At 34.8% G+C, this 24,632-nt stretch overlaps 1 protein-coding gene across 2 annotated transcripts; it reads right to left on the bottom strand.

Moving 5' to 3' along the window:
- Positions 1–8,802: 8,802 nt before the first annotated feature.
- LOC111062612 lies at positions 8,803–24,297 on the bottom strand. 2 transcript variants are annotated; one of them, XM_039438044.1, is made up of 4 exons: positions 24,072–24,297; positions 22,296–22,452; positions 17,307–17,453; positions 8,803–9,138 (listed from the first exon to the last, which is right to left on the bottom strand). In XM_039438044.1, the coding sequence occupies exons 1-4, from the start codon at positions 24,098–24,100 to the stop codon at positions 8,863–8,865; spliced, it is 609 nt and encodes a 202-aa protein (XP_039293978.1). In that variant the 5' UTR covers positions 24,101–24,297; the 3' UTR covers positions 8,803–8,862. The 2 variants fall into 2 exon arrangements, with proteins under 2 accessions (XP_039293978.1, XP_039293982.1); XM_039438048.1 differs by lacking the exons at positions 22,296–22,452; positions 24,072–24,297 and adding an exon at positions 18,292–18,468.
- Between the last annotated feature and the right edge of the window lie 335 nt (positions 24,298–24,632).

Here is a 24,632-nt window from a genome sequence, read left to right as displayed (position 1 = left end):
AGTTTCTCAAGGATCCAATGTAATTATTCGAATTTATCACCAAAAGATATTCGTTAATTTTTTCAATTGAATCGATTAGGAGATTGGTTGTGATTGAAACGAATTCTGGTCTGGCCTGAGAATTCGAATTGTAGCGCCAGAATGCCAGACTGTGGTTCTGCGAATAGCAGGCTTGTGTTTGCGCCGGCGCAAACCGTCCTGCTTGCTTGGCATTCTGGATGTTTTTTGTGAGTCGTCCTAGTTTTGTCTGTCTTGTCTCGTCAGCCCGTTTTGCAAGACCAAAGTTGTGTTTGTCATGTAATTTTCGATCGGAAATTTCTTGTAAATTGTTTGAGTGTAGTGTGTGTGAATTATGAATATAACAGCGTAAATAGTATTGAATTGAATTAATTTGAATCGGATTTGAATTTATAAAGAATCCAGTTTGAGCTTTGTTCAAAACACAGTGCTCACTTGCTACGTGGGACTTCTAGTACAGGTGAATCGTACGAATTGATGACTGTTAATAGTGTCTTTGGTCACATTCTGATGGGGAGAGCGCCGATTCTCACTTCAACAACGATTGTGTCGAATTGTTTTACAGCCATCTGTAGTCCATTCGTTAGTAGTCCATCGCTGGATAGTTTTGTGGAACGTTTTTGGGAGTTGGAATCGTGCCCTGCACCAAGCTGTCAACTGAAACCGGAAGAGTTGGAGTGTGAGGTAAATTTTCGGAAGTCTGTACATCGTGTGAATTCTGGTCGTTTTGTTGTTGCCTTGTCATTTGCGGAGCCGCCCAGCAGCTTGGGAGATTCGTATGCTGTCGCCGAACGCAGACTGCTGACTTTGGAGAGACGACTAGAGCTTGACAGCAATACTCGTATTTCATATCATGAAATATTGATCGATTACCTACGTCAGGGTCACATGTCGTTTGTAGCAGATCAGACAGACCGAGGTGGTTACTACATACCGCATCACGCCATCGTGAAAGCAAGCAGCACTACCACGCCCATCCGAATTGTATTTGATGCTGGTTCCAGAACATCATCTGGTTTGTCATTGAACTAGGTTCTTCATGCTGGTCCCAAATTGCAGACTGACATTTTTGTTTTGTTAGTTAATTTTCGTTTGTTCCCAATCGCACTAACTGCCGACATTAAACAAATGTATCGACAGATATTAGTGGAGGATTCCTGCCGTCGTTATCAGCGTGTATTGTGGAGATTTTCGCCGGAGGATCCAATCGAAATTTATCAGCTCAATTGTGTTGTTTTTGGTGTTTCAAGCTCTCCATATTTGGCGCTTCGCACCGTCCACCAGCTTGTAGAGGAGGATGGAAATCGTTTTCCAGCAGCCAAGGCGAGAATACCAAGAGACATGTTCATGGACGACTTAGGCACATCTGTCGCCACAGAGTCAGAGGCCGCGGAGCTGTATCGTCAGTCCAAGCAGCTGTTTGAGGGAGGAGGTTTCTCGCTCACAAAGTGGACTTCAAATTCACCATCAATGTTGGAGAAATTCTCGGAGGAAGAGAAATCGTTTTCGTACAAGGATTTCGAAGCAGACAACTCCTTGGCTATCTTGGGATTGAATTGGCAACCTAGTACTGATCTGTTTCAGTTTTCAGTCAAGAGTGGTGAGGTCGTCGCTACTAAGCGTTCTATTCTGTCAGTGATGGCTCGTATCTATGATCCACTTGGTCTCTTGTCACCGTTTACATTATTTCTAAAGTGTCTTGTCCAGAAACTGTGGAAATTAGGAGTGGATTGGGACGAGAAGCCGCCTGAGTCTATCTGCACTCTTTGGGAGAATTGTCAAAAAGAGTTGCCTCTATTGTTGAAATTTGCTGTTCCACGTCACGTTGGTTTGTTTCAGGATTCTCACATCAGTTTGATTGGTTTTTGTGACGCATCATTGTCTGGTTATGGTGCAGTTATCTATGTGAAGTCGCAGAAGGAGAGCGAGGAGCCAAGAGTTGTATTATTGTGTTCAAAGTCCAAGGTAGCACCATCTAAAGTTGTTTCAATACCTCGTTTGGAGTTGTGTGCGGCACTCTTGTTGGCAGAACTCATGAATTCAGTAGTCACTATTATTAGTGAACGTTGTCATGTGTCTCGTATTGTCGCACTCTCTGATTCTACAGTCACCTTGTGTTGGATTAATGCTCCATCCGCGAAATGGCAAACTTTTGTTGGTAATCGCGTCGCAAAAATACAGGATTCTTGTATACAGGAGTGGATGTATGTTGCCGGAATTGAAAATCCCGCTGACTGTTTGTCTAGAGGTTTATCACCAGTTGAGCTTGTGAACTTTCTGTTGTGGCTCTCAGGTCCATCATGGATAGCAGAGGACGAATGCGATTGGCCCGTTCGAACTCAAATGGAAGAGATAGTGGATCCACCGGAGGCGAAAAAACCGTCAGTGTTGACAGTTACAAAATCTCCTGATTGTAACAGCAATGCAATATATTCATTGATTGGTCGTTGTTCGGATTATGGTCGTCTTTTGAGAATTGTAATTCTTGTTCTCAAATTTTTACGAATCTTACCCCAATCAGAAGAATCAGATTTCGATGTTGCTGAGAGGTATCTATGTAAAGTGGTACAGAAGATACATTTTTCATCTGAATTTGTGCAATTAGAGAAGGGAGAAGATTGTTCTATGCTCCTACGTCGCCTGTCTCCATTCATTGATAGAGGTGTGATTCGCGTCGGCGGTCGTTTGTCTCATGCTGGACTTGAATTTGAGACTTGTCATCAGATGATCTTACCAAAATCCGACGCTTTCGTATTGATGTTAATTGATTATCATCACAAGAAGAATTGTCATGCTGGACCTTCGTTATTGTTGTCCTTGATCAGACAGAAATTCTGGATACTGTCTGCTCGCTCTATTATTCGTATTTGTGTCTTTAAGTGTAATCGTTGTTTCCGTGTTCGACCTAGTAATAATGCAATTATTCCGAAAATGGGTGACCTGCCTGCTTGTCGAGTGTCAAAATGCAAACAATTTGAAAATTGTGGTGTGGATTACGCTGGTCCTCTGCGTATTACGATGACGAGACGTCGTAATCCTTGTGTTTTGAAAGCCTACATTTGTCTGTTTGTGTGTATGGCAACAAAGGCGGTACATATTGAGTTGGTATCAGATCTATCAACGCCCATGTTTTTAGCTGCGTTTCGTCGTTTTTTGTCACATCGTGGACCCTGTCGTGTGATGTATTCCGATTGTGGTACTAATTTTGTAGGTGCCAAGGAACAGTTGCGAAAAATATCTCAACTTTTGAACTCGTCCGAGTTTCAAACCACATTGACTAGTCAACTCGCCAAACACAAAATTGATGGGAAATTCATTCCCCCTGGTTCACCGCATTTTGGAGGTCTGTGGGAGGCAAATGTCAAATCTGTAAAGTTGCATCTGTTCCGAGTAATTGGCAATCAACTTCTCACCTATGAGGAACTGAACACTGTATTGGTGCAGATTGAAGGTGTCCTGAATTCCCGCGCGCTGTGTGTACTGAGTGAGGATCCACGTGAACCGCTGGCTTTAACACCAGCACACTTTTTGACTCTAACACCGTTGAGATCGTTTCCCATGCGGGACGTGGACAGTGTCCCTGTGAATCGTCTCACCAGGTATGAATTGATCAGTCAACTTATTCAATCGTTCTGGAACCGAGTACCTGCACGAACTTCAAAAACTAAAAAATGGTTGAAATCACCCACTTCTATCGGTGTGGGAACGGTTGTGGTAGTTGACCAACCAAACACACCTCCATTGCAGTGGCCACTGGGTGTCATTGAACAAGTGTTTCCGGGAAGTGACGGCGAGGTTCGAGTGGCGAGTGTTCGCCTAAAAACTGGTATTTATAAAAGACCAGTAACAAAATTATATCCACTCCCAACTCAATAGTTGTTGTGATTGTTGCATTTTTCTTTTGTTTTGTTTTTTGGTGTTGGTGTTTTGTTCTTTTTGGCATGTCTGGATTTTCCCTTTCCTTGTTTTTCTCAGTTTTGTAACTTGGCTGAAAAGCAGTTTTTCAGAGGCGGGGGTATGGTCTGGCCTGAGAATTCGAATTGTAGCGCCAGAATGCCAGACTGTGGTTCTGCGAATAGCAGGCTTGTGTTTGCCTCGGCGCAAACCGTCCTGCTTGCTTGGCATTCTGGATGTTTTTTGTGAGTCGTCCTAGTTTTGTCTGTCTTGTCTCGTCAGCCCGTTTTGCAAGACCAAAGTTGTGTTTGTCATGTAATTTTCTTGTAAATTATTTGAGTGTAGTGTGTGTGAATTATGAATATAACAGCATAAATAGTATTGAATTGAATTAATTTGAATCGGATTTGAATTTATAAAGAATCCAGTTTGAGCTTTGTTCAAAACACAGTGCATAGCCTGCAAGTTGAACGCGAAAAGGCAGTCTGGAAGCAAAAACCTGTCTTTTCCCAGATTTCATCCCACCCTGAACCTGACCAAAACACCTAATAAAGGCTTCGAAGGGCAAGTAGTCAAGATTGGAATAAATTTGGTGAGTTTTTGCTCTTTTTATTTTTCATTAATGCAGAGTTTAACTGTACAAATAACCTGGCTCAAATTGAAGATTAAATTTTGCCCCTTGTTTGTAATTGATTATTTAAATAGTAAATTACAGTCCTCTGGTAGCTCTAGCCTGAGCTTTGTTCAGAACAAATTCTAAACACGAATTGGTTGTAATTGTTCATGCATATGGAAAAACGCACCAAAGAAATCATGCAGGGTTATCTTGGGAGGGCGCTGGAGAACACATTTGTTGACCTACAACACATCATGAAGATATATAATTTTAAAGCTGAAGAAACTATCCAAATTTCATAGATTCTAAATTTATCTGTATTCGCCTTGCACAAAAAAAGCTTTAATGGAAGGACATTTGAAAAAAGTTTGAAAAACATCAAGCTAGAGATTGGTATAACCTTCAAAAGCACAAAATAACGTTTTTCAAATTTCTTCTAACTTTTTTTGAGCAAGGAATACAGAGAAATTTGAGATATAGATACATTTTTCGGGGACAATATTCCACATTCTACCAAGTATTTATGTATTCGCAGTAGACATACACTAACTAGTACATTTGAGATGTTAGTGTTAGTAAACACTAATAGGAGCTTCTACTCACAAATTCAATACTTTGAAAAAAAATGTCATAGTAACTACTATCACGAGTAGTATTATGAATTACGTGTATGTTACAGGCAGGCAGACAGACGTTAACGGAAGCGAGTTAATAGCCTATAGAACTTATAAATCAAAGTTGTGTATTATTCAGCTGAAATCATGTGTCGGCGCATAAAGTCTGTCTGTCTGACAGTCTGTGTGATATCTCCCAAATAGCACCAGTTTTTTTAATGAATGGAAAAATCACTAAAATAATTCCAGCTGACTGATAAATGATAAATCAAAACATTTTTTTTCTTATGCACTTTCAATGTTATTTTTATATTCTGAAAAAGGATGAAGGAGTGAGCCAATGTTGTTGTCCAACGAACTTAGCATGTAAAAAGGTTCTAAGAATTCGTGTTTAAAATTTGAAGCTGATTGATCAATTCTCTCTAAAGTTCTTGTCGAACATACAGACAGAAAACGACTTTAGCCTTCAGTAAGTCAAAAGTGAGAACTTCGCTAACGCTCGTTCGATAATCCATTATATTCAATATTATTTATCACAATAAGATATGATAAGTTTATGGCATTATTTATTTTTTTATTTATCCATTCTCATTACATACAAAGGCTCACAGAAATCCATAAAGAGCCTTATTTACACAAGTAAATGAAACAACAATTTAACTTTTATAGGAGTACCGTACATTATGAAATATAGTAAATGAAAGAAAATAAAGCAAAAAACATTTACACAGTTGAAATAATCAAATTAATTATATTCTTATAAAGAAAAATGTGAAAAGAAAGCAAAAAGCATTTACTCAGAATAATCAAATTAATTTCATTATTATAAAGAAAAATGTGAAAAAAGAGAAGGTAAAACAATCTTTTCCAAAGATTCTAGAGAAAAATACAATGGAAAAAAATAATAACAATTTAAAGATTACAGGAAAGAAAATAATAAATATAAAGCTAAGTAAACAGAAAAAGAAAAGTCTTAAACTAGGAGAGCTCCTGCCAGAGTTTACAAAACAATCCATCTCAAAAACGAGCGTCTTCATGATAGATTCAGTTCACAATGTTTCTTATATTCATTGAATGAGTTCGAAAAAGGATCAATGTGTTCATTCAAGCTATTAAACAGTCATAAGGTTCTATAAAGAAATGAGTTGTAATGATGGTTTGTTCTAGCAAAGGGAATATCGAACAATATATTCCTTCTAGGTCTTGCATATGGTACACTGAAATTAATTAGGCTGATAAAATATGGTAAATGGACGTTATGATTTAAAATATTAGTATATAACAACAATAGGGCATTTAATGATCTCCGCACCCGCAATGACCGGATATTAAATATGGATCTCAATTCACTAGTTGGAAAATTGAATGGACAGAAGTTACTCAATTTCTTGATGAAAAGGTGTATTAGAAATCTATTTTGAATCTTCTCAATTTCATAGCTATCTGTTACATTATCAGGACCCCACACCGTAGATGCATACTCAAGTTTACTCCAAACCAGTGCATTTAACAGTTTCATACTTACATCACAACGAATTACGAAGTATAAAACCAAGTAGCCTATTGGCACTGCTAAGAACTTAATTAAATTGTTTTTTTTAAATCAAGAGTCGAGTTTACATCATCTGCAAACACTAGGATCTTAGATGCAATAATGCAATCGGGAAGATTGTTTATTAAGAGTAAAAACAAAAGAGGCCCAAGATTCGATCCCTGAGGGACCCCTGATGTATTTGCATAGTCAGCAGATTTGTAGCTATTGAAATGTATGTGTGAAAATCTATCAAATAGGAAGCTGCGGAAAAATTTGATCAAATCAGTTAAAAACCCATATGAAACTAACTCTTCCAATAAAACTTGAAAGTTAACTGAATCGAAATCTTTACTGAAATCGAGATAAATCACGTCTACCCGATATTGACTTATCCAGTTTAGAAGAGACAAATTGAGTAAATTTTAAAAGATTACTTACAGTAGACCTTCGGGGCATGAAACCATGTTGGAAAGGTGATATGACGTGTTTTACATGATTGAATACTATATTATATAAAATAGATTCAAATACTTTGTCAGGTGCATCCAATATAGAAATAGGTCGAAAATTAGATATTAAATTGGGTTTACCAGATTAATGAATGAGCGTTATACGGGCATTTTTCCATTTAGTAGAGTATTTATTGGTTTTTAAAGAGAGATTGAAAATATAAAATATATTGTAAAGGTTTTAATAGAATATCCTTAAAACCCTTAATAATATAGGCAGGGATACCATCAGGACCAGCTGAGCGAGTTTCTTTTAGCTCATCAACCGCAGAGCTGACTCAATCATCTGAAATGGAAGGGATAATCAGCGTATCAATGTTATAAGTGGGTCTATTGGTATCAAGGTGAGGTAGGTCATTCCCGGAGAAATCACTGTCCCTTTTTTACTAGCATAGATCGATGAAAAGTAATCTGCAAATGTCTGAGATACATCTGAGCCAGTGTATTTACAACCATTTAATTCAAAACAATCATCCATTACTCTAGATACTACAATAAACTAGTCCGCCAAAAAGTGGATAATTATGTAGGTAATAACATTTTATATTGAAATTACTATGTAGAAAACGTTATAGAAGAACCCTCTTCTAATAATAGAGGTAATACCTTTATTTAGAAGAATACCTTCTTCTTAATAGAGGTAACTTCATTGGTTGTGCGAACATGTGGATGATTTCAATGTAAAAGCTATGAGAAGGTGTAGGATAATTATTGATAAAATTTTTATTGTTAGACATCATTTTATAATTGAAACTGTGAGAAGAAAGACGAAGACAAAAAATAGGTGAGAGTGCTTCCAAAGACCTGTTGCCAACCTTACAACAAAAATTCCCTGTGAATTCTACAGTTGCTCCGCGGGCTAAAGTTAAGCCGGCTCAAAGATAATCCGCGATTACGCCCTGTCTCATAAGCCCATTTTTTTAGTCCTAGATTACGAAATCCTCGGACTATGAAATCCCGAGCTCATAAACCGGCCCTATATGGTGTAGAGTCATGGACATTGACAGCTGCAACTGAGAGCAAACTAGAGGCATTTGAAATGTGGCTCTACCGCAGGATGCTGAGGGTGTCCTGAGTGGACCATATCTCTAATGAAGAGATTTTAACAAGAATAGGAAAAGGAAAAGAAATTCTCAATACAGTAAAAGTGACAAAGCTCCAATAATATAATGAAGACATATGATGAGAAATGGAAAGAAATACGAGCTACTCCAAGTTGTATTGCAGGGAAAGGTGGAAAGTAAAAACAAGTCCTGCAAGAAGGAGAATAATCATGGCTTAGCAACCTGAGGACATGATATGGAGTGAGCACAGAACAGCTGTTCAGGGCGGCAGTCAACTTGGTCATCATAGCCACAATGGTTGCCAACATCCGGAATCGATAGGAACCAAAAGAAGATTTATCAATTAGCATTTGAACAAATATAATTTATTTTCATCTAGTAGTAGTATAATATTTGTTGATCAATAAAACCTAATCTATTCTAAGGATATAGCAAATCAATGTTAATCAGTTGCTGACTTCATAACGTCAATCTCACTACCTAGTTATTATTATGTATTCTGCCTATTATGTCTACATATCATGTCTTATTATGGAAATAAGAGAAATCCAAATTATTATGTGTATCATGTTATAGTTTTATTTCAATAATATTGAAATGTCGGCATTTAGAATCAGCCCTCGTCCAACATCTTTTGACAGACGTACTGAATGTAGGATATGAATGCCATACAGTTGGGAGGCACATCTCCCTCGGGCGTTTTGATGGTGCGCAGAAACTGGACGCAAGGGAAGGCCTCCGTGTCGGGAAACTCCTTGTTGTCCTTGTCGTTGGCCATGCTGATCAGCAGGCCGAGCATCACGTCAAAGTGGTAGGCCATGTTGCCGTCATAGGCCGGGTTCGTGATCTTGGCCCACTGCCGGTAGCTGAACCACTCCATCAGCTTGTCCTAACATCAAACAAACCACATTCGTTTCAAAATCAAATACACAATGTATAGCCTACTTTTATAATATATATTATGTTGAATAAAAACAGTACAGTAGTTAGGTCATGTCAGTGGCCCTGAGATTGATCAGGTGCGACTGAGCCAGATACCACTTATTTGTTCATCAATTTTAATTATTCATTTTATCGAAAATGCATCATAAAACATGTAATTTAATAATAAAATGGAGTTTAAAAAAGGGTTATCTGATTTTTAATTTTCAAATGCTTAGTTTCCGAGATATATGCGTAAAATGAAAAAATGGTACTTTCAAACCACCATCACCCCTTTAGCACAGGGGGTAGGGGTGAGGACTTTTGTTAATCCTCTAACTATCCTTAAAAGAGCTGTGGGGTTGAAAATTGTGTTCCAAACTTTTCCCTCTATACCTTTATTTTGAGCATTCGTTGCCTGGACTATAGCATGTGTGGTGATTTCAATTCAAGGCATACAGACTGGGGATATAGCTCCCCTGACGGTGAGTTTTTGGCAAGATGGGCAGGCAGCTCTTGGAGATCTTGCTCTTGTTTGTGATGCAAAACAAGGAGGTAGCTTCCACTCTGCTAGATAGGCAAGAGCAATAATTAACCCAGATCTCTGTTTCGTGACCAGAGATGTGAACAACCTTCCTCTGTCAACAAGCCAGGTTTATCTCAGGCGCTTTCCTCGGTAACAACATAGGCCTATAGTCACAACAATTGGCCTCACAATTCCTGTTGTCACCATGGAACTTGAAAAAAGCAGATTGGGAAAAATATTCAAATCATTGGACTTAGGGTAAACCAGCCCACGTTGGGACACCAAAATTCAAACAGCTATAACTTGGACAAAAATAAAAAAATCTACATTTTTTAATTTTACATTTATTGTATTTGATTACACTTTCATTTCATCCTTGAGGGATGGCAACTGCATTGATCATCAATTGATTTTTTTATTGAAAAACAATTTTTTTGGGGAGTATCCTGGGCTTAAGATCGGCCCACGATGGGACATCCCTTCCCCAGGTTGGGATATTGAATTAAAAATAAGCAATTCATTATTTTTGTTAATTTATAACATTTTATTATAATTATTGATAGTATAAATACATCATTTGATTTTTTTTAGTAAAAAGTATTACCAAAAGTCATGTGCACAATGTGTGTTTGAAATGGCTACCTCTGAAGCTACATTACAGGCTATAATCATATATCACATTTATTTATAATTTATTTCATTGATATGTAGCCTACATTGAGTAAAATAAGATTCAGAAGCAATGCTCATCGTTATAATATGAGCATATATCATGATTGCAGTGTTGGAATGTGGGCTGTCCCAAGGTGGGCAGATGGTCATGGCTTTTTTTAGACAGAATAAGTGGAGCAAAAATAAAAGTACAAAGATGTTCTATATGTCAAAATATTCATAAAATAATACAAAATGCATATTAGCTTTGAGACTTACCTTAAGTGGTAAATATTTAAAGTAAAAATTAAAATTCCTCTTCTAAAAAAAAACTTTGAGGTTACAATAACATGTTTTTAATTTTTTCTTAATGACTGGTGCTAAATCTGAAATTATTATGTCTGTAATTAAGGCTATAAACAGCTGATAAAACATCGCAGTTCTTGCCAACCTAACACTCACTAATTTCCCACAACTCGAAGTGTCTCAGCTGGTTTACCCTACATCTGCCAGATTCCCCCACTATATCAAACTATAGACCTTTCACAGGACTATTACGAAGTGCAGCAATCCGACCTATTCCAAGAGGATTCAGGTCTCAATATATTCCATGTTGAAGCACAGCCTGTGAAGCTATGTGGTATGAATATTGTGACACAGAGGATGACGCAAGAGCTCGGGAGCTCTCAGAAGATCTTTTGAAGAATCTCAATGATGAGAGGATGTCTAGATTGGTACAAGCCGTGAAGGAGCTTGATCTCAAACATTCAAGTAGGAAAAGCTGGTCTCGGTTGAGAAGATTAGGTACAGCTGAGAATCTCCCTACCAATCCAGGCTCAGTAAGTCCAGAATCAGTAGCAGCATCATTGCTTGAAACATCCCAGGTGAAGGTCAACTTGAAACATAAACGCCAGGTCAAACGCACTTTACATAGAGAAATTCAGCAATGTTCTCAAACCTGCCAGACGTCTGCTCCTGTTCCTTCTGAAGAGATAAACAATGCACTAAGAATGATCAAAAATGGTAAAGCAGCAGGACATGATGGGGTCCTTCCTGAATTCCTAACACATCTAGGCCCAAAAGCCAGGCTATGGCTTCCTGCATTATTCTCAAATGTTCTCAAGGAGAGTAAAATTTCAGATGACTTGAGGAAAGCAAAAGTCATTGCAGTGTTGAAACCTGGTAGAATTGCAACAGATGTGAAAAGATATCGACTTATCTTCCTTTTGAGCTGCATTTATAAATTATTTTAAAGAACAATTCTGACTAGATTGGAGCTCCTTATAGAACCAATGATCCCGAATGAAGAAGCTGGTCTCAGCGAAGGGCAGAAGCTGTGTAGAAAAAGTGCTGGGTTTGACTATGTACATCGAGACAGGTTTCCAAGCAAAAAAAAAAAAAAAAAGATTGGTGCAATCTTCCTGGACCTTCCATCAGCATATGATACAGTCTGGGTTCAAGGACTGTTGCTTAAGGTTGCTAAAACGGCGAAGAGCAGGCAAATTGTGATCCTCTTTCGTGACATGCTCTCAAACCGGAAGGTGTATGTTGTTTTCAACGGGAAGAAGAGCCAGTGCAAAGTCCTTCAAAATGGCCTTCTGCAGGGATCAGTACTTGCCCCAGTTCTTTTCAACCTATATACTTCTAATTTGCCAAAAACAGAGAGTAAGAAGTTCATGTATGCAGATGATATAGCATTAACTGCACAAGCCTCCAACTTCCAAGACCTTAAGAATATATTTAATCCATTTCTTTCAAAGATAAAATGCTACTTGGAAAATTGGTGCTTGAAGGCAAACCCAAGTAAAACAGTTTGTACTGCCTTCCACTTGACCAATGCTCAAGCTAACAGACCAGTGAATATTTTCCTGGGGAAAACAAAATTGAAAAATGAAGTAGCCCCAAAGTACCTGGGCATAAAACTTGATAGCAGCCTCACCTATCGAAAACATCTTCAAATGGTGAGAGCTAAAATACAAACCCGCAACAAACTTGCAAACTTGCAAGTACCACCTGGGGATCAGAAGCTGGTGTTCTGCGGCAGTCAGCCCTGGCTTTAGTTTACAGAGTTGCAGAGTACTGTGCACCAGTTTGGCATGAGAGCAGCCATGTCAAGCTAATAGATGTGAAACTGAACAAGACAATGCACAGAATTTCTGGGACATTGCAGGCCACACCTCAATACTGGCTGCCGATACTCTCTCATGCACCAGTCCTGCGCCGTATCAAATCAAACAGCCGACTGTGGGAACAAATAGAGAGCAACCCATCCCTCCCCATACATCAATAATTTCTGAGTGATGAACCAGGAATAAGACTGAGATCACGAAGACCTCCATGGTTAAGTTGTAAGATGAGCAACCAACAAATCTTAAACACATGCAAAGAGCGATGTGAAAAAAATGAGATTTGAGATACAGTAAATGTGACAGCCTCTCCAATAGTTTCTCTCTCCCTAGAAAATTATGGGTCCGGCTCAATAGGATTAGGACTGGTTGCAGCAGGGCAAAATCATCCATGTATAGATGGGGTATTGTGGATTCTGAGAATTGTGACTGTGGTCAAGTTCAAACTCTTCAACATATAACAAATGAGTGTCCAATGTACAGATTTCTAACAGGGGCTGTGGGCCTCCTCACTTTCACCAGAGAGGCTATAGAGTGACTGAGTGACCTGGAGGTTGACATTTGAAATACCTATGGAATTTGATTTACTGTGTAGGGTACTTGAACCCAAAAACTATTTTTTCTATGTTTTTCCATTTTGACAGAGCCATTTGACTGGCAAGTATGACATTCTCATAATATTTTTTGATATTATTATTATTGTGACAGCGCTTCATGCAGTGTAAATAATGTTTTATGTTTTATGTAAATAGTGTTATGTATGTTTTCTTCCCTCACGCCATACGCATATACAGAGTGGGTGAAGAGTCCAAGAACAGTTTAAGGCTGTGCAAAGGCTGAAAATAAACTTTCTACTCGTGATATTTTTCTAAGTTTTTCGATTTGTATTTCATCAAGCTATCAAAATGAAAAAGTTTTCTCAGGAAAACATTTTTTCCGATCATTACTTTTTGAGTTATGAGCGCCTGAAGTTTGAAATTTCGGGACAGAACATTTCAAATTCGGTAAGATATAAATCTATGAGATTTAGAGGATGGATTCTTCATGGTATTTTTGATCTAGTATAACAAAAATTTTCTGAAAATATCAATTTTTGAAAAAGTTATCTAATTTAACAAAAATAACTCAACTATAAGTTATTTTTGATTATTTTTAGTAAATTGAATAACTATCTTAAAAATTGATATTTTCAGGAAATTTTTGTTTTAATAGATCAACAATACCATGAAGAATCTATCTTATAAATCTCGTGAATTTATCTCTCATCAAATTTGAAATGTTCTGTCCCAAAAATTCAATCTTTAGGCGCTCTTGTCTCAAAAAGTAATGATCAGAAAAAAATGTTTTCCCACAGTTACCTTGAAAAGTGACCATTCCTGCACTGATAACAGAGCGCAAAGAATCACTTTTCTGCTCTAGTGCGCAAACTATTACTTTGCGTACTCTTAATACTTTGCGTATTATCTTGCAGCCATCCCAATCAGCTGTTGACATTGTTGGCGTGTATTTTGAATGTGAATTTGTTCTATCAATATTTTTCTGATTTTCAAATAAATAAAAATGAGAACTCATTAAATTATACATTTTGAATATTATTAATTATTCATTATTTCAAATAATATTTTTTTCATTCATAAATTGATTGGTTGAAAAATTATATATAGAAATGAAGATTTACTCAAAATTATTCAAATTTTCAAATTAATTGGATTAATTTAATTTTATATTTGAATAAATTATCAATTTTCAATTATAAAGTTTAAAATAAATTAAAGTTGTTATTAATAACAAAAGTATACAGACAAACATTTGATGGATTTCAGCCATCATTTTACCCATAATCAACCACTACTTCTCATATTCAATGGTAACTGTAGGAAAAATGTAATGTGAAATACGTGCGCAAAGTTCCTCTGCTGCACTCAAGAAACCATTCCGCCCTCGCCTACGGCTCGGGCATAAATGTTTCTTTCAGTGCAGCAAACTGTCACTTTGCACACTAGTTGCACAAATAACTCTTTCCTGAAAAAACGTTTTCATTTTGATAGCTTGATGATATACAAATTGAAAAACTTTTAAAAATATCACAAGTAGAAAGTTTATTTTTAGCCTTTGCACCACCTTAATATCTCATACGCAATAGTTATTTGTATATCTAGAGTGAAAAGTACGACTTTTTCTCCCTGTGGGAAAAAGTTTGAAGCCCGAGGCGAAGCCGAGGGCAGCAATTTTCCTGAGGGAGAAAAAGTATTTTTTGCTGGTGATGTACACAACATTTTTCCTCCATCTACATTTTTTTATAGAAACTGCAAATAAAATCATTCTAATAACTTACGTATTGGTGACAATGATTCCTAACAACATAACCTAAATCTAAAACCTAAAAACCGGTCGTCTGATTGACACTGCCGATTGCGCTATCTATCGGCAAAAGTTGTAACAATTATATCAGCTGAGCAGCTACCAAAAATGGCTGACTCCAGATCACGCGGTTCAGATTTGAATTGCAGATCAAAAATATTTGTTGGCTGGTATTTTGAATAGAATAAAATATTTTGAAAATTATATAAATTTTTATTGTCTACTAATATTAAGAATATAATAATTATCATACAAACATATATTTCATGAGTTGATCAAATTTCTGGTTGTGGTATTGAATTCAGTTGACTCAATGACAGACACCTCTATTATGCTTTCTCATCTGAGCTTAGACCTTCTAACCTATTACAATGTAAGTTTCAAAATAGAGATGCTCCCCATGTTATTTAAATGGAGTCACTTTTACTCCCTAGGGAGTTTTTCTGTTTTTTACTACCGAGAGCGAAAAAGTGACACTTTAGTATTAGGTTTCAGGGAGTAAAGTAAGTACTTTAGACAGTAGGTGGAGGAAAAGGTAATTTGATGGTGGGTGGGTGTGATTGGGGATCCAGATCAAATTGAAAATTCTCCCTTACTATGAGTTAAAAAATCTGGTCCGCCATCTTGGATTCGCCATATTGAATGCAACTTCATTTTTTCAAATAGAAAGATGGTCATGTGATACATGATTTCGATACGGAATCCCAAGAAAAAATGAATGGTGAAAACCACATATCAATATCTCAAACCGTTTCAAAGATATTCACATTATTAATCAATACTATTCAAAGCAGAAAAGAGAAAAAAGTATGAGAACGGCTTAGTATCTCATAAAAAATTTGATTTCCAAGGTGGGTGTGATTGGGAATCCTACTCAAATTTAAAATACTACTCTACTATGCTACTACCATACTACTTTAGAAATCTGGTCCGCCATCTTGGATCTGCCATTATGAATGCATCTTTATTTTTTTTAAATAGAAACGTGGTGATGCGATACATAATTTTGATACGGAATTACAAGAAAAAAAAATGAATGGTGAAAAGTAGAATACCGCACATTTGATATGTCAAACCGTTTAGAAGATATTCACATTATTAATCAATACCACTCAAGTATTTCATTTCTGATTTGCATTGTATTGATTAATAATGTAAATATCTTCCAAACGGTTTGAGATATTGATGTGCGGTTTTCGCCATTCATTTTTTCTTGGAATTCTGTATTGAAATCATGTATTGTATGACAACCTTCCTATTTAGAAAAAGAAAGTAGCATTCAATATGGCGGACCAGATTTTTAAACTCATAGTAAAGTAGTATTTTCAATTTGAGTAGGATCCCCAATCACAACCAAAATAAAATAACCCTTGTGTATGAGATATTAAGCCGTTCTCAGACTTTTTCTCTCCTTTCTGCTTTGAATAGTATTGATTAATAATGTGAATATCTTCTAAACGGTTTTGAGATATTGTTATGCGGTTTTCGCCATTCTTTTTCTCTTGAAATTCTGTATCGAAATCATGTATTGCATGACCACCTTCCTATTTAAAAAAATAAAGTTGCATTCAATATGGCGGATCCAAGATAGCGGACCAGATTTTTAAACTCATAGTAAAGTAGAATTTTCATTTTGAGTAGGATCCCCAATCACATCCACCGTCAAATCACCTTTGTGTATGAGATATTAAGCCGTTCTCGGACTTTTCACCCACTCTGTATATACCTGTATATACTTGTGGCACACTAACAATGTTATACATAAATCTCAGAGCCAACCTAAAAGGTTCATCAAAGTCCAAAGCAAAACCAATGGCCATGATTCTTCTAAAAGTCATCCAGCATCTTTTCTTTTTCCCCATCTATCATCCAATAAACAATCTCAAACAGTTTGAAAAATTTTCTCGTTTTCCTGTTGCAAGTTTTGTCCCATATTAGATACCGTACAGATTCTAGCATACCTTATTTGAGCGACTTTACCAACTCGTTGAGTGCTTCCATTACCATTTTTTTTTATCTCCCATGCATTTTCATGCAAAACTTTTTCTTGTGTAACAAACTTTTAACACATTTTTTTTAGGATTCAATCCTACTTCCGTCACCAATGTGCTTTTGTTATTAACACTTTATTCATTAAAAGTTTACAATATTAAACAAGATAAAAATAATATAAAACACCACCTTTTAACGTATCTTATAGAACTCCAACTTGTTATCTTTTTATAAACAGCTCGTTGCCAAAACAGTCACCTTGACAACCGTGCTCACATGATAAGTATCCATGTAGGGCTTACCTACATCAGTATAATTAATTAAGGAGTACTAATAATGGAGTAGGCCTACTGGAGAACTGCTTTATTTTCATCAGTAACTTGTGTAACGTTTTTAGTAGTAATTTTTTGTAACTTCTGTAAGCTGTATCCAAATTGAAATTGAAATGAAGATAGAAGTGATAAATTGAAATGAAGTTACCCCTTCAGGCACTCCAACGGCTGCTGCGTCGACCTCTTCAGTCGGCTCATCGAAGTCGCACTTGGCGGGTTCCCCCACATTCAACGACAGATTCGGTCCCTGCACCTTGGCTGAAGCGGGCGAGAACTCAAATATAGCATCACTCACCTAATTTAATTAAAAAAAAAATTAAATCAAAATACTAAATAAATATGCTATCTCTTTCAAAATGATTATTTATCACATGCTACATCTTATTCAATGTATGATGTATTCAAATTGAAAAATGAAGATTTGATAGATCTCAAAATCAATATTGTTGTACTTGGAAAAATCATGATTTTTATTGATCAGCTATATTCTGGAATAGAAACACAATACCACTCGAAAATGGCATTAATAGGTGACTCTTTTTGTGAATGGAAGTTTTCAATAAAGGGTACTTGGATTTTGTATTCTCTGATAATTAAGAGTAGTTCTTACCAAAAACTTGATAAAACACAATACCATATGTTGTATTTCACACATACGGCTGTCAATCACTGTTCAATTTTGAAAAGTTTAACACATCAGTGACCTTTTCAGAATGAAACAAGTGGTTGAAAATGTTTGACACCTCTCTAATTCATTATCAAGAAATACCACATCATCCAATAAGTGGAATGAGTCTATTTTCCTTGTACAAGTACAAAAAATATATAGTTGGGAATTTATTGATATATTCCATATAAATTATACCAGGTGATAATTTAATTTATTCAAATTTGTATTTTTTATTTTTTGATAATTTACTATTTACAATTAATCACCTATTAATTTTATAAATTCAATTGATAGTACTTGAAAAACGTTTGTATTCAAACAAACTAATAAAACTTTCCATTACTAAGAACAGAGTATTTTATGAATGCTGGAAAGCATATTTATGCTGTTTATGAGGAATATTGACAGTTTGAAGTGAGTTTCACTATGGTTAACTGGTGAACAAATGGATCAGTTCACTTACATCCAGATGCGGCATTCCAGCGGCCATGGCAGCTACCCCCTCTTTGGTCATGGCCTTGACACGCTTGGGCAGTTTGCGGGGATCGACATAGGACTTGAGAAATCGACCCGGCCGCGGATTCACCCTCATCACTTTGATCACGGCTGACCCACGAGCCCTAATCACATAAAACAATCAAATAATCTCAAAAGTAAAATGAAATATTATCTTGTAGTTGTTAAAATGCAAATAATATTATGATCATCAAACGAAAGTTTAAAGCTATTATCATAGGAATAATCAAACGAAAAAATAAATTAACATAAAAAATAAATTAGTTGGGATATTAAAATTATTGTTCAAATGCTAATAATGAATATGGCTGCAATGTAGTTGACAAATTGAAATCTAAATCATTATGCTATCAACACTATCAGAAAATCTTGTTATGAATATATTAAAACTGAACATAAAATATGATATTGCAAATAATGTGTTAAATGGTAATGAATTAATTATAAATTGATGAGGGGTTAACATCATAATAATTATTAGGCATTTTATCATTTTCAATCACGTTATTTTATTCAAATTTAGGAGATGAATAGCATAAGCGGGTAACTTACAATAGGCTAGTATAAGGTTACAATATAACTAGTAGTCCTGTGAACAGTAGTCCTCGCGCTCAGTAAGTTACATTGACCAGTTATGTTTTCTCAAAAAATTTAGGTAATAAATAATTTGTCAATTTGAAATGTCTAGAAAAAATCCTAAATAAACATAGAGCTTTCTGTCGTATCGACGTGTCGTCTCGGAATGTGAGTGTGAGCGCTGTTATCAGGTCTGGCTGCAACTGCTACAACGTTCATGGAAAAATACTTTTTCAAGAAGTTCGATGTTTTTGAACGGGTAGTATTATAGTCCACTAAACAGCTGATTTATGATGAATAATTCTATAGTCTGATTTTTAATCTAATATTGGCGTATGAAGGAGGCTCCTTTTTCCTTTTATATTATCCTTGAAATGCAAAATTTCCAAAAAAAAAACTTGTATATACGTCGACGCGCCATTTAAAAAGGAAAAAATCTGTCAAATTTCATGAAAATCTATTACCGCGTTTCGCCGTAAATGCGCAACATATAAACATTAAGAGAAATGCCAAACCGTTGACATCAATCTTAAACCTCACTTCGCTCGGTTAATTATTATCAAATTAAAATTTATATCAATATGCTATCAACTATCTAAAAATCTTGTTATGAGAATATCAAAACTAATATGAAATAATATGATTTTGCAAATAAAGTGTCAAATGGTAATGAATAAATTGTAAATTAAGTGTCAACATCATAATATTATTATCAAATGAGAATCTAAATATTAATAAGCAATCAACTACCCACAAATCTTAGAATTATTGTCAAGTTTTTTAAATTATTTGAGCATTATTATTCTTTTTTAATAACTCTATTCTATTCAAATTTGGTAGATAAATATAATTTTTTCTCTCAATCATTTTTTGCTCCTATAATAATAATAATTATAATAATAATAATAAATATTTGTACAAATAAAGAATATGAAATAGAGATCGAATATAATATATCGTCAATGATTGATACAAAAATGATGAATTCTCCAATGGTAGCCTAATACACAAGAGTGAATCTGAGACTTCAATATCATTAAAGTAGGAAAAAACCTTCAACTTGAACTTCACAACAAGCAGCAAGGATTAAACAAACAAGATTCAGTTGGTTACCATGGCTACCATATAAAGTTTGTTTACGAAAGTGGTCGGTTTGGAATCATGCCATGCTGCCAGATTCATTGAACAGATGAATTGCCATGGATTCTATAAATATGTTTAAGGAACCAATAAAAATTTATTGAATTGATAAAGTTATTGAATCAATAGCTATAGCGTTGTTTATTGAACGACTGAGAAACCTGGCATTAGTCTCTTACATAGGAAGTTAACATGGATGTCCCATTTGAGACACTCATCGATCCATATACCAAGATATTTGAGGTTTGATTTCCTATTAATAACAGGGCAGGAACATCTATTAATGTTTGGTTGATTTATTGAAGAACAGTTTGAATGGATTTTTAACTTATATTGATTGTTAGGTTTACCCTCTCTATTTGCTGAAAAAGCTATGTAATTGGTTTTTTCTACATTTAAACTCAAAGCATTAGAGTCCATCCAGTTCTTCACAATTTTCATATCTTGCTCTGCAACAATGAAAGTATCATTCCAATTATTTTCTGAAAATATAATCACTGAATCATCAGCAAAAGATGAAATTCTCCCATTCTTTAGCTTAATATTCAGCAAATCATTTACATAAAGAATGAAAAATATTGGTGAAAGAACAGTTCCCTGGGGCAGGCCGTAAGATGACAGTTTCTCTATACTTTTATTGTTATTTATTGTTAAAATTTGGAATCTATCTTCCAAGTAACTTCTTATAAACTTTAATGAATGACCTCTGAAACCATACTTCTCCAATTTGTTGCAAATTTTATCATGTGGTATGGTATCGAAAGCCTTGGATAAATCCATGAAGACTGCAAGTGTTTTTTCTTGGAATTTAACATATCTGTTACATTGTTTACAAAATACACTAGCGCATCCTCAGTACTTTTATTAGGTTGGAAACCATATTGGTTTTCATTAATAATGTTATTTTTTTGTATGAACTTCATTATTCGTTTTTAAAATAATTTTTCAAATATTTTGGCAAGGTTGCTAATTAAGCTTATTGGTCTATAGTTACCTGGATTATAATTTTTATCACCTTTTTTAAGAATCGGTTTAATGTTTGCTATTTTGAATGAATCAGGAAATACAGCTGTTTCAAAACATTTATTTACAATGTAAGAGAGGGGTTCAGCTATTAGATCTGCTATCTGCTTTAGAGCTCTATTATTAATATTATCAGGACCTGGACAAGAGTTATTTTTCAGAGTTTTTATAGTTTCTATCACCTCCGGTGGATTTACGGGACTGAGAAAAAAAGATGCATTCAATTCATTGGTTCTCTTATATGGGAAATCTGATGTGGTGGTATTTTGTTCAATTTGAGCAGCCAAGTTTTTACCAACTTGCGAAAAATATCTATTTAATTCAGCTGAATCTATTTCTGGTTCATCATGTTTATTTTTTGTATCATCAATGATTTCATTTATGTAATTCCATAGTTTACGTTTATCACTCCTGCATTCATCTATTTTTGATCGATAATAGTTTGTTTTTGTTTCATCAATTCAATACATTTTTATATGCTTTAAGATCATGTTTCAGTTTTGTGTTGAAAGGTTCTTTTATTGATCTCTTATATAATTTATCTTTAGTTCTTATTGATTTTATTAGTCCAGAAGTAATCCATGGCTTCAAAGGCTTATATCTGTGTGATATTTTTATTTCCTGACTAGAATTTTCAATACACTTAGTCAAAACCGAACAGAATATTTTTAGCAAAGCGTTAACGTCATTGGATTGATTTTCATAAATACTATCCCATTTTTTATTACTCAATAAATCCTTTAATTTTGTATAGTTAATTATTTTCTTATTGCTTATATAGTTGATTTTTTTATCTTGTTTAAAATTACTCAATCCTAAATGTAAAGTCACTGAGTAGTGATCAGTAATAGTTGTTTTAAATATGTTTCCTACCGCACTGTCAAATACATTATCAGTTGTTTTAAGAAATATGTGGTCTATAGACGACTCTGTTTGATTTGTAACTCTAGTGCTACCATTTATACAAGATCTAAAGCCATTTCCATTTAGAGTATTAATATATGAAGTTACAATATTATCGTTAGAAAACAAGTTTAAGTTAATGTCTCCTGCTATACAGATGTTATGATTTTTTGGAAAATTACTAAGAACAGAGTATTTTATGAATGCTGGAAAGCATATTTATGCTGTTTATGAGGAATATTGACAGTTTGAAGTGAGTTTCACTATGGTTAACTGCTAACTGGTGAACAAATGGATCAGTCCACTTACATCCAGATGCGGCATTCCAGCGGCCATGGCAGCTACCCCCTCTTTGGTCATGGCCTTGACACGCTTGGGCAGTTTGCGGGGATCGACATAGGACTTGAGAAATCGACCCGGCCGCGGATTCACCCTCATCACTTTGATCACGGCTGACCCACGAGCCCTAATCACATAAAACAATCAAATAATCTCAAAAGTAAAATGAAATATTATCTTGTAGTTGTTAAAATGCAAATAATATTATGATCATCAAACGAAAGTTTAAAGCTATTATCATAGGAATAATCAAACGAAAAAACAAATTAACATAAAAAATAATTAGTTGGGATATTAAAATTATTGTTCAAATGCTAATAATGAATATGGCTGCAATGTAGTTGACAAATTGAAATCTAAATCATGCTATCAACACTATCAGAAAATCTTGTTATGAATAATTATATTAAAACTGAACATAAAATATGATATTGCAAATAATGTGTTAAATGGTAATGAGTTAATTATAAATTGATGAGGGGTTAACATCATAATAATTATTAGGCATTTTATCATTTTCAATCACGTTATTTTATTCAAATTTAGGAGATGAATAGCATAAGCGGGTAACTTACAATAGGCTAGTATAAGGTTACAATATAACTAGTAGTCCTGTGAACAGTAGTCCTCGCGCTCAGTAAGTTACATTGACCAGTTATGTTTTCTCAAAAAATTAATAAATAATTTGTCAATTTGAAATGTCTAGAAAAAATCCTAAATAAACATAGAGCTTTCTGTCGTATCGACGTGTCGTCTCGGAATGTGAGTGTGAGCGCTGTTATCAGGTCTGGCTGCAACTGCTACAACGTTCATGGAAAAATACTTTTTCAAGAAGTTCGATGTTTTTGAACGGGTAGTATTATAGTCCACTAAACAGCTGATTTATGATGAATAATTCTATAGTCTGATTTTTAATCTAATATTGGCGTATGAAGGAGGCTCCTTTTTCCTTTTATATTATCCTTGAAATGCAAAATTTCCAAAAAAAACTTGTATATACGTCGACGCGCCATTTAAAAAGGAACATACCTGTCAAATTTCATGAAAATCTATTACCGCGTTTCGCCGTAAATGCGCAACATATAAACATTAAGAGAAATGCCAAACCGTTGACATCAATCTTAAACCTCACTTCGCTCGGTTAATTATTATCAAATTAAAATTTATATCAATATGCTATCAACTATCTAAAAATCTTGTTATGAGAATATCAAAACTAATATGAAATAATATGATTTTGCAAATAAAGTGTCAAATGGTAATGAATAAATTGTAAATTAAGTGTCAACATCATAATATTATTATCAAATGAGAATCTAAATATTAATAAGCAATCAACTACCCACAAATCTTAGAATTATTGTCAAGTTTTTTAAATTATTTGAGCATTATTATTCTTTTTTAACAACTCTATTCTATTCAAATTTGGTAGATAAATATAATTTTTTCTCTCAATCATTTTTTGCTCCTATAATAATAATAATAAATATTTGTACAAATAAGGAATATGAAATAGAGATCGAATATAATATATCGTCAATGATTGATACAAAAATGATGAATTCTCCAATGGTAGCCTAATACACAAGAGTGAATCTGAGACTTCAACATTCCCGTTTTTTTTAATATTATTATTTTGAAATTAAAGGCTACTGCAATGTTAAAACTACTAGAAATGTAAAAAGCATTCTTATACGCAATCTGAGATATTGGAAAACTCAAAAACAGAAAAACTTCTATACTTACAGCCGCTCCTTTTTAGACATAGCATCCATGTTAGCTGAGTGTCAAAAACACTGTTTTAATGAAATATTTCTAGTGTTTTGTTGGTTTAGTTAGTTATTTAGGACATAATCACTGTGAATTTGGAGATTTCGTTTAAAGTGTAATGAAATATAAAAGTCTGTGCTTGTTTGATGAGAATTTTCAAATGGAATGAGTGGATTTTGGATTTGTTGGGATATTATGTTTCAGCAGCTGATAGAAAACAGCTTGCCTATGATATTGAAATTAAATCTATATAAATGAAAATTGAGCTTCAAATTTTGACATTCAATGACGTTTTTATGTGTGCACCGAATTTTATTATTATTTTTTTTTTAGTTGTGTTTGTTATGTTCAGGACCAGGTTTATGGCCTATCAAATTTATAATCCGACTTCAGGACTCTTTCCTACGGTCCTTAGCCTAAGATTTGTGAGCTGGCCACATACAGAAGTAAAAATCAGCTGTTATAATAATTGCGTCATACAACAGCCGTCGGTAGATAGTAGACAAGAGTGTGTGCTGCTCCATAACCGCCCATGTA

This window comes from Nilaparvata lugens, chromosome 1 (assembly GCF_014356525.2).
Source record: "Nilaparvata lugens isolate BPH chromosome 1, ASM1435652v1, whole genome shotgun sequence".
NCBI lineage: Eukaryota > Metazoa > Arthropoda > Insecta > Hemiptera > Delphacidae > Nilaparvata > Nilaparvata lugens.
This window is presented reverse-complemented; position numbering and strand designations above follow the sequence as displayed.

Coding starts and splice junctions, on each gene's coding strand:
- LOC111062612 (XM_039438044.1), bottom strand. CDS start 24,100: ATGGATGCTATGTCTAAAAAGGAGCGGCT. Junction 17,454..22,295: donor CTGGAATGCCGCATCTGGAT/GTAAGTGGACTG, acceptor TAATTAAATTAG/GTGAGTGATGCTATATTTGA. Junction 9,139..17,306: donor CCGTTGGAGTGCCTGAAGGG/GTAACTTCATTT, acceptor GTTTGATGTTAG/GACAAGCTGATGGAGTGGTT.